This window comes from Monomorium pharaonis, chromosome 6 (genome assembly GCF_013373865.1).
Source record: "Monomorium pharaonis isolate MP-MQ-018 chromosome 6, ASM1337386v2, whole genome shotgun sequence".
Taxonomy (NCBI): Eukaryota; Metazoa; Arthropoda; class Insecta; order Hymenoptera; family Formicidae; genus Monomorium; species Monomorium pharaonis.
The window spans coordinates 11,739,956-11,751,679 of record NC_050472.1 but is presented as its reverse complement, the minus strand read 5'-3'; the positions used below and the strand labels follow the sequence as shown (position 1 = coordinate 11,751,679).

Below are 11,724 nucleotides of genomic sequence, written 5' to 3'. Positions count from 1 at the left end.
TGTGTGTTTTAATTAAATATGAGAGTGAGAGAGAGAAAAAGAGAGAGAGAGATAGACAGACAGAGAGAGAGAGAGAGAGAGAGAGAGAGAGAGAGAGAGAGAGAGAGAGAGAGAGAGAGAGAGAGAGAGAAAATGATTTAGAGTGATAAAGAGAAATTAATTATTAAGAGAGTGTGTGTGTGTGTATGTGTAGTGAGTGTGTATGGTTTAAAAACTGTATAGGAAAGAGAGTAAGTTTTTGGATATACGGGTTCTTTCAGAAATTTTAGGATTTTAAAAAAATTAAAATTGAACACCAATTTCTAATAAAAAAAGATATGATATTAATTATTAATTTTGGATATACCGGTGTTTAAAAAATGATGGTCATAATTTAAGTGTAAAAAATAGTTTTTCATTAATATTATTAAAATTTTGACACATTGAGACGAGGAGAGACGGGAAGAGACCGGGAGAGACGCAGAGAAACGGGGAGAGACCGGGAGAGACGGAGAGAGACCGGGAGAGACGGGGAGAGACCGGATAGACGGGTAGAGATGGGGAGAGACCGGGAGAGACCGGGAGAGACCGGGAGAGACCGGGAGAGACGGGGAGAGACCGGGAGAGACGGGGAGAGACCAGGAGAGACGGAAAGAGACGGGGAGAGACGGGGAGAAACCAGGAGAGACGGGGAGAGACCGGGAATGACGGGGTGAGACGGGGAGAGACGGGGAGAGACCGGGAGAGGCGAAAAATGTTTCTATTGTGTTTAAATTAAGGTAATAAGAAAAATAAAGATGGCTGTTATTTTATTGAAAAAAAAGAATTTATTTAAAACAATCTTTTGTATGGATTTCTAAATCCATGACAGTTTTTAGAAAAAAGTTAGAAGTACGTGAATAAATGAATATTAGATTGATTAAAGATAGATAAATGCTTATTCAAAAATAAAATAAAAAGAGCAACAGTAAGGCAAGACTCTTGAAAGTTAAACAACGAAAGCAAGAAAATTAAAAAAAAAACGTAGCATAAGAATAGAGAGCCACAGCAACGCGTGGCAGGGCATAACTAGTATATATACATAAATGTTAATTTTAAATTATTAATTACTATTTAATTTTATTTACAGTTTACTTAATTTTTTTTTAACATAAGAAAATTAAATATATGTTTCTTTTCTAAGTAAATGTATAGGCCGTCACAATATTGTGGATGCAATTTTGCAGAAAAAATCTTTGAAAAACCTAGTGGAAGCGACTGAATCCAAAACGACTCAGCTTACTTTAAATAAATAATCAAAAGCAGCCCACTCACCGGCGCAGCTCCATTCCTTCCATATCTTGAAGAGTAGAGGTAAAAAATCAAGATATAAAAATCAATAAAATAATAAATTAATGAGTATAATAATCTTGCAGTCATTATCCCATACAGCAAAATGTTAACAGATATCTTTTTTAAGATATCTTATATAAGATATCAAAAAGATATCTAAAATAAGATATTAAAAAGATATCTAAAATTAGATGTCAAAAAGATATCTAAAATTAGATGTACATTTTTACATCTACTATTATATTAGTATTTAAAACAAGCCATTTTATGTAAGAAACATCTTAAACAAGACATCTTTTAGATCTCTTGACATGGACATCTTAATTTATTTATCTAATAAATATCTTTCTTCACAAGGTCTGTAGATGAACGACGGGAGGGGAAGGAAGGTCATCGCATGAGCGCCATTTTGGAGTCATAAGGTGTATGTGTAGTGTTTGTTGTACGAGAAGAGTGAGTGAGTAGTAATAAGGGAAAGGTGAAATTGATACATCGTATTGGCCCCGGCCATTTTGTGGCCAAAATGTAAAACAATGGATGGGAAGACCTTCCTTCGCCTCCCGTCGTTCATCTACAGACCTTGTTTCTTCATTACTAAAAAAGTCATCTTAAAAAAAATAGGCATGCCCATAGGCATGTATATCCAATTTATCTCTTATGTTGTTTTGATTTTGTTTTAAATTTAATAAGATTCAGTTATAGTTCAATTTATATAAACATATAATTATTAATTTTCAGGAAAATATGGATAAAGACAATATTAGAACTTTATTATTATTGTATCAACAACATCCATGTTTATATGTTGTAAAATCTGTTGATTATCACAATCAAAACAAGAAAAAGCGTTACAAACAATATGTGATCAGTATGCAGAGATCACAAAACAGCCATTAACGATGGAAATTGCAAAAAAGAAAATAAATAATCTAAGATCGCAATATTTAGAATATCTGAATAAAATTAAAGTCAAAAGCAAGTGGAGCATCAACAGATGAAATTTATAAACCCATCTGATGGTTGTATGAGGATATGAAATTTCTGGATCCTTATATTTCACAGAGGAAAGGAGAATCTTCTATAAAAAAAAAGGGTAAGTACAAATAAAATACTTAAGAGTTATTAAGATATTACGATTAGATAAAAAATAATTAAGAATAATGATAATTTATAGTTTTCCAAGAAGCAGAATCTTTAATGGCATTAATAAATGAAAATGATGATGAAAATAAAAAACAATGAAAATGTGTAACTTTTGGACGTTTATAATCTCTTAGAAAATAAAGACAATATAATAAAGGTAAAAAAATAATAGAAATTTTTGTTATGTTTTATATAAACTTAAATTTATTTATAGTTATTATTTTTATATAGAAAATATCCATCAAAATGAATTTCATCAGAGTGAGTCGTCATCTTCAGTAAGCACTTGTTCAGTTAACACTTCAACACGCAGCACATCGTTACCTAAAAGAAAAAGAACTAAAACAATTAAATCTGAAATTTCTTCTCTTGAACAAAACAAGTTTTAGACAATAGCTTCGAAAGCAGTTGAATCGGTTGCAAAAAATGAAGAAATGGAAAATAGCTTAAGGCATTGGATTCTGTACTTAGAGAATGAATTACGTAAGATTAAAAATTCAAAAAAATTAAAGGAATTGCAAAGAAACATCATTGCACTAGTTGACAATGCAAATAGTGATTAAACACATATTGTCTTTATGTTTTAACTTTTTATGTAATCTCATCTCATGTTAAAAATTTTCAAATTGCGTTAGTGTTTTGTAAAATGATTTTTTTTGTTTAATGAAAGTAGATACATGTGTGTGCATACACATATAATTATTTATGTTAATTTTTTTCTACTATAAAGTAAAATAATATATAAGAACATATGTGATATATACATATATATGTATAAGTAACTTATTTCTTTCTAAGTAGTATAGATTGTTTGTTTTATTACATTATTCAAGAAATTTTGTTTTTTTTTCCTAGTTTCTAAAACAGTTCACATGAAAAATATTAGTGAGCAAAAACGTTTTGACGTATATTGGCAATATTACTGGTTCTATATTATTAATAATGGTTTTGTTTATTAATAATAGATATATTTTATTATTTAAAAATTTCAACACTTGTTACATTTATAAAGTTTATGTCATACTTTTCTTCATTAATAATAAAAAACTATTTACGATATATCTATATAATATTTATTGTGTCTTATTAGTACAAAATATAATGTATTTATTATGTATTTAACATTAACATATTTTCGTATAAAAAATAGACGTAATTTCTCTCTCTCTCTCTCACTCTCTCTCACAAATATTATTTTATATAATATTAATAACTTAATGATAACGCACGAAATTATAAATTTATCTTTTATTTAATTTTTATATTAAATAAAAAATAGATATGTATATACTTTAAAGTTAAATCATAACTTCTTGCCATTCAATTCTTCCAACAGTATTAAAGTATTCTTTAAAAACATCACAAATATAAATTGCGTTTCTATTAGATCTCACGTTTACAATTTCTAAATTACGTAACTGTGCATTATTATTTCTCCATAGCGTAGGTATAATTGTTTGATTATCCAAATTTTCAATATCTACAGCTCCGTGTAAATAAGCATCATTTTCTTTACTAATAAAATTATGTAAAGCGCAGCAAGCAAGCGTAGTATTTTGAACTGATTCAACAGATAAATATATTTTTGTTAAAAGAACGCGAAATCTATTAGCTAAAATGCCGAAAGCATTTTCGATTACTCTTCTACCTCTACTTAATCTATAATTAAAGATTCGCTCATTATGAGACAAATTTCGTGATGGATAAGGTTTCAAAATGTGTTTTTGCAATGGAAAAGCCGCGTCAGCTAAAATAACAAAAGGAACAGAATCATTCATATTAGGCAAAGGTTTATTTTTTGGCACATTTAATGGATTTCGTGGATCATTAATATATTTTGCTAAATCACTTTCACGAAACACTCCTCCATCACTTACTCTACCATTGACACCTACATTGACATATATAAACTGATAATGAGCATTCACTAATGCTAGTAAAACAATACTATTAGTACCCTTATAATTATGATACAATAATCCTTGATTGAGAGGAACTTTAAACTCAATATGCTTGCCATCCATCGCACTAATGCAATTGGGCACATTCCGTTGTCCCAAATAATTGTCAGCAACATGATTCCATTCTTCCTCGGTATCTAAGATCTGAAATATTGTGTATGTTTTCCTTTAAATATTCATTTATATTCGGTATTAGGAAATATAAAAATTACAATTTTAATACTCACTTTTAAATATCTATCCTTTAATATTTCATAAATTACTCTAACTTTCAGGAATGATGCGTGATAATGTACAAGCAGATACTCTTGTTGTGAATTCTATACTGCGATAAGATTCTCCAGTTGCTACATATCGTAGAGTCAGTGATAGTCTTTGAATTGGCGGAATACTCTTTCACATAACTGTATCTTGTCTCTGAATAAATGGAGATACTTTATCTAACAGATTGTTAAATAATTGATAATCCATTCTAAAGAATCTATGAAAAGATTCTATATCTTCATGGACAAGTTCATTAAGCGCTAAGTGAATAGATTCTCTTAATTGGAATTCTCTTCATAAAATTCATTCTCTTGTCCACCATCTCCGTTGTCTTTTTTTTTGTATTTCTGGCTGTTTTTGTTGCTGTTCTACAGCTGCAGCAAAAGCTGCAAGAATCAGCAATTTTTCGAGTTTTTTCTTTTTTACTAAATTATTCTTCTGTAACATTTTTATATTGCAGAGTCTATGCCTGTACTGAAAAAAGATGGACCGATAACAATCACAATATTGTTTTCTTTCCAATATTTTAATGTTGATATAAATTATAGTAACTAACTTCTCATACTCGACTATAACGCTATCTACAGTCATCAAAGTAAAACTAATTCTATTCGAGACCTCGAATCGATATCTCGGGCCGATTTTTAGCATCGTGGACACAAGGCTTAAAAAGATTTTAGCCATCGCTCATAATTTGTTAAAAAGTTATTAATAAAAAAGTTTTATAAATTCAATACAATGATATCGGTGCTTTAGGTAAAGCACCAATCTTCTGTCTACGTGGCACAGAACAATGTGGAAACAAACAACTTATTATCTTATTTGTGCGCGCAAAGTCGATTGCCGACGGCAACCGTGCGCGCTAGAGGCCGGATCCGCTCAGACTTGAGCGCGGAGAGCGTGTTGCGCGAATCCGCGAACTCGCTGGAGGATACACAAGCACAAATGAAATAATGCAGGATTTTTCAAAGTCACAAGCATCATTTATTTCTTAACACTTAACTGTACAACTATCGCGAATCACGAAAAATGCGAGCGTGCGGGAGCGACGAGCCAATTTTAAACGAGCGGAAATCTTCGGGTCGAACGGTTTTCCTTCCTGCCTTTAATTGCGCGACGGATATCTTGCCGAGCGTGTTGCACAACGCCCCACCGTAGCGGAAATCTTGTACGCGGTCGAAACGAACGATGGATCGCGAAGCAGTTGTTCGATCGCGAGCGCGCTGCTCGATTTCGCTTCCCGCAAGATTGGCACTGCGCGGAGGATAACTTCGTGACTCGATACAACACAATATGTAATTAAAACATAAGTAGAAGACCGGATTTGAACTTTTTCAGAAGTTGAGATTTGAATGAGTCGGCACACTGAGCGCTACCGCCTTAGTGAAATCGAAGTACTTGGCGGGCGAGAGCGAGCGCAAGACTGACTCAAATTCGCGCCGAAAATTGGTAACGCGTCTTACTCTCCCCCGATATTCGTTGTTAGGAGAAGAATATCGGGGAAGAGCAAGCAGCTGATCGGTCCGGTACTTCACGCGATCACGGCGTGTACGTTGAAATCCATGGGTCCACGCTCCAGCTCGGCGAGATGAGATGATGATTTCCCGACAACATCTCACGACGGGAAACAGAAAATATTTATGTTTATCAGAAAATATTATGTTAACGGTCGAATCTCCAACATTACTCTTTATGCTTTTATAATTCCACGATGCCATGCCGTTTGTAAATAATTACTGATAACGTTAATCTTTATCATTATTAACAGAAATAGGAAAAATTTCGGCCATTATGTCAAAAAATGCAACTATTTATCAGTGACTATTTACAAACAGCATAGCATCATGGAATTATAAAGGCATAAAGAGTGGAATAGAAGTCGCTACAATCGTTTGTTTCCACATTGTTCTGTGCCACGAAGATAGGAAATCGGTGTTTTACCTAAAGCACCGTCATTGTTTGGATTTATAAAACTTTTTTTGTTAACAATTTTTTTACAAATATATCAAGGTCATTGAAATCGGTGAGGTCGATGCATAATTACCGAAAGAAATACTAAAAAGTCTGTTTCTCTCTCGTACCTCTTCTGGAGACCGTTTTCTATACACAAACTGTAGACAATTGCCAGTCCATATCTATAAGGTCTATGTGTTTCACTAAAAGCTGTATAATTTTATATGGAATATTTTTTTTAAAAATGAATTTTTCCTAAATATTAAGAAATTTTCACATTTTTGGAACTCTCTTTATACTACAAAGTCATCAACATTTTACAAAGAAGTTTACAACTTGACAGTCACATGTATAAAAAATGTATTTTTTACATATAGAAAGAAAGATTATTTTTGTATATAGATTTATTATTAAACACTTATTACATTACACAGTTAATTTGTATGTTTCTCAAGTATAATGTGATGTGTTTTTGATATGATTTGTAGTATTGTTTGTTGCTTTAACCGGTTTCAATAATTTTTGAAGTGCCCAATGACTCGTCGACATAGTCAAGAGCTCAGCCACTTTGTGAGCATTTTGTTTTCCTTCTAAAGATGATTTCTTAATCTATAACATAAAAATAAATTTAATAACTTTTGTTATAGTTATAATCGTGTGTATACTTATGCATACTTCAAATTTTTATTTATAATATAAGCAATATAAAATTTTAAAAAAGAAAACGATACAGAAAGACAACTATCTTTAAAAAATTAAAACAAATTATCCTTTTCTCTTACAGTTATATTATTATATTCATACAAATTTTAATTACAATCCTTATTTTTAATGTTATTACTTTTATATAATATTATTATTTACAATAAAAAACAATTATTGTTATAATTATTTGTTAATGCCCACATAGAAATTGGCATCCAGTGGATGTCCAGTGGACGTCCACTAAACCTCCATAGATCCATGGTGGAAGTCAAATAGACGTCCATTAGAGATCCACTAAACTTCCATAGCTCTATGGAATATTTACTTCCATGGTGGCAATCAGATAGATGATCCATCTTAACTTTATAATAGATCTTTGTCAAACATCTTAAAAAATGTTATCTATTATACGTTACGCGGATAATTAACCCTCAATCCCTCCCTATGGGTCGTTTTCGTCCTGCTTAAAACTACTATTGTTAATTTCTCGTACAACCGCGATGCTAGCAACATCAAAGTTATACTAAAAAAAACTTTGGGGGGGAAGGATCTTCAATGCAAAAAGCCAGCCCGGTCTGTTTGTTCTACTCCAAACGTCAGCCAGATAAAATTCAAATAGGACGTTTTCGACCCATAGGGAGGGATTACGTAAGTAAAAATGACTTTTTTGAAAAAAAAATTTTTTTGTAAATTAAGTATTTTCGGACACGTACAGGGTGTTGCACTTGAATACAGTGCAGTCTAACGGGTTGCCTATCCATGCGGGTTACTATTCCGTCGATAAAAACGCGTGCCGATTTTATCAATGAATGCGTGCGCGGAGAGAGCAGGCTAAGCAGGCATGCTGTATACGACCCGCAGCCTGCGCTTCGTCAACGCGCTTGTGCTAAATCCCTTTTTTAATGTAGTAATGATGTAGTAATGTAGTAATGTAGTGATGAATTTGTACGCCTGCAGAGATTAATTAATTTTTTCGTCATAATAATTTGTCGTAATAATTAATTAATTTTAAGGTCAAATTGCACGTAAGTAATAACAAAATAGACAGCATAATAAGTATTAGCAAAATACCAAGGTTCAATTATTATATTTGTTTAACTAAATAAAATTAAAATTAATGGTTTATAAAATTAATTTAGTTAAGTTAATAGTTACATGAACAAAAACTTGGTTAAAATTACTCAGTTAAGATTGAATTAACTCAAGTTAAAAGTTAATTTTGAAAAGCATTATTAATATTAAATTAAATAGTTATAATTTATTTAAATTAAAATATCAAAACAATTATTGCAGAATCAAAAAGTAAAAAGTATAAAATGTAAAAAAGTATAAAATTTAGTCACATTGAGAACTGAATTAATAAATATTAAGAAATATAAATAAATATAATAAATATAATACACATGATCTTGTTCGTCAAAAAAATGAAACAAAACCAAGAACGTTACATTCGATATGACAAAGTCGTAAGATAAAAACAATAAAATATGCATGTCAATTACAAATCTTTTATTGCTCTCAAGTTTTTACAAATCGTCCTAAAGAAGAAGATAAAATTCTACGAAGAGAAATAGATTTATGGATTTCATTTACAGATTAAATATATTTAATAATCTATATTATAATTGTAATGATATTTTAATTTAAATAAATTATAACCATTTAATTTAATATTAATGATGCTTTTCAAAATTAACTTTTAATTTAACTTGAGTTAATTCACTCTTAACTGAATAACTTTAACCAAGTTTCTATTTATGTAACTATTAATTTTATAAGCCATTTTAATTTTATTTAGTTAAAAAAATATAATAACTTATCGAATCCTGGTATTTTGCTAATATTTATTATGCTACCCATTTTGTTATTACTTATGAACGTATAGTTTAACCTATGAAAAAATTAATCTCTGCAGGCGTACAAAGTAAGAAAAAAAATCCATGTAACTTCTCGCTTCTGACATTATCATTTAATATTGCTGCGGCGAGTATTCAAATTGATTATTTTATTTGCATGCGGTATTATTTTCTTTTGAACTGTGCCAGATTCAAAACACTTTTAAGCGATATTCTCTCAACTCATCATTATTACATTAAAAAAAGGATTTAGCGCAAGCTGCGGGTCGTATACAGCATGCCTGCTTAGCCTGCTCCCTCCGCGCACGCACTCATTGATAAAATCGGCACACGTTTTTATCGACGGAATAGCAACCCATACGGATAGGCAACCCGTTAGACTGCACTGTATTCAAGTGCAACACCTTGTACATGCATTTTAGAACATAATTATGCATATATTTTAAGTTGAACATTTACAATGGAAATTAGAAATCCAGAATATTTTGAGCAGACCAATAAAATTCAGCATTCGGCAAATATTGGGAAGATTGGACATTAACTAATAAATTCAAAAAAACAAAAAGATGTTTTTATTGTTTATACAAAAATGATAAAAAGACCAATCAATGTTGTGTTCGATGCAACAAACTCGTTTGCGATGATCATCGTTTAAATTGCTGTCGCGACTGTTTTTAAACTGCTTTTTTTCTATTTTTATAACAAAATTTTGTATTTTTACTATGTATTAAATAATAATTTGTTAAAACTTTAAGCAGAAAAAATAATTGTAGATTTATTGATGTTTCTCTATTTTACAACACTATTCATCATCCTAAAAAAATACCAATTATGCAACGTCTCGTCCGGATGGATAGAATGTAGTAGCGTTCCGCTGCGTCTTTCCCCAACAGGTTTGTTTTAACACCTCCAAACTCAAATTTGGTGCCTACGCCTTGCTTCTAGGCGTGCACCCAGGCGTCCTGTCGTGCACGCGCGTCTCCCCTCCTGCACACGCGCCGCCGGAAGTCCATTGTTTTCCCTGTTGCGGCGTTCCCTCAACAGTGTGTATAGATTTTCCAGCATTTCTGCGTTTTCAAACTTAAGAATGGGCAAATCGTCCCATAAGAGTAGAAAGAGAAGAAGTACTTCCCCAGAGGATCGCCTAAGGAACATTGAAAGTAAGCTAGCGCGCTTAATCGATGTGCTAGCACAAGGAGAAGTTAGGACGCAGGGTCGCCTCTCGTTACCTACGCCCGTGTGCCCTTTCCCGGTGCGTGGAAATGAATCTAATCCACGCAGCGAGGCTTCCGTTAATAAGGAAAACAGGGACGGATCGCTTGAGAATTTTCCAGCAACGCCTGCTAGTCAGGAAGGGCTGAGAGATTCGCATTCAGGTGTGTACACATCTGCTGGATCTGCGTTTGAAAAACGTGGGCGGCAGATCGACACAACCTTTTCTAGTTTCCAAACTCCTCTTCTAATTTTGCAGAAGCGGTAAGTGGCTACTTGAGTGACCGAGAGTTACAATCTATGGCTCCAATAGACAGGGCAGTAGAGCTAGACGACAACTGTTAATTGCCTCCATCGGAGGATGAGTCTGTGAATATCCTGCGAAGGAATTGTTTGGATCCGACCCTGAGAGGACGGTCGTGTCAACTTGGAACGAGATGGTGATCCAGAAATAACAGACCATCATTCGACAGGGACTACCGACAGAACAGCGAGCCCCGCTGCTAAGAAGTACTCACCTCCGGAGGCGGTAGCTTTTCTTAAGGCACCACAACTGAACCCAGAGTGTAAATCTGGATTAGGAAGCAATTCAATTCGTAAGCGAGACGAGTACAACACAAAAAATCAAGACCAGGTAGGAATAACCTTGTATGCCTTGGGCAAAGCCATCTCAGACTTCCTCAGGCCAGAGATTCAATCGTCCCTAACCCCTGAGGCCCGCGGAGCGGTGGCCAAGGTCCATGAGGGTGCCAAGGTGTTGGCTGACCTATTTTTTCGCTTGTCTTTAGCTAGAAGGGCTCAAATTACACCTGCTTTCAGCTTGCTCGCTAAGACTACCGCAAACGCGATTCCCGCGGATAATTTTCTATTTGGCACCGCATTTGGAAAGGAATTAAAGAAGGCATCTACTATGGAGAAATCTTCAAGAGACATGATGAGAACACCGTTATCAATCTCAAACAGGTCACAACAGCCAATCAAGCAACCAATAGGACCAACCACAGCTAAGACGGGAAATGCACGCGCCCTTGTGAAATATTCGAGACCGGCCTCAACGAGGAGGACAGGGGCGAGAACTAACAAACACCGGTCGTCACGCCGATCGAGATCCCACTCAAGGAGACATTAGCGGGCTGCGAGGTATTAATCGCTGGCAGACTATCCCTATTTCTTGCTCAATGGAGGAAGATCACTACGGATCGAGAAATTCTGCAAGCTATCTTCGGCTATAGGCTACCTTTCTCCCACCAACCTCCCGCGCAGATAGTCGAACCTACCATTCAAATGTCGCAAAAAGAATTAATTATTTGCGAGAAAGA

At 33.5% G+C, this 11,724-nt stretch overlaps 1 protein-coding gene and 1 long non-coding RNA gene across 5 annotated transcripts in view; one reads left to right on the top strand and one right to left on the bottom strand.

The window, feature by feature from the left end:
• Nucleotides 1-717: 717 nt before the first annotated feature.
• On the top strand, nt 718-2,784 carry LOC118646317. The gene is made up of 2 exons (XR_004963874.1): nt 718-758; nt 1,206-2,784. It is a non-coding gene; the product is annotated as an uncharacterized LOC118646317 (long non-coding RNA).
• Nucleotides 2,785-7,021: 4,237 nt separating this feature from the next.
• Nucleotides 7,022-11,724, bottom strand: part of LOC105831862 — a 128,410-nt gene continuing 123,707 nt past the window's right edge. For all 4 annotated transcript variants that reach the window (XM_036288090.1, XM_036288091.1, XM_036288093.1 and 1 more), the window contains one exon: nt 7,022-7,241. In XM_036288090.1, coding sequence (XP_036143983.1) covers nt 7,083-7,241 — 159 coding nt within the window. In that variant the 3' untranslated portion in view covers nt 7,022-7,082. The remainder of the gene's footprint in view (nt 7,242-11,724) is intronic.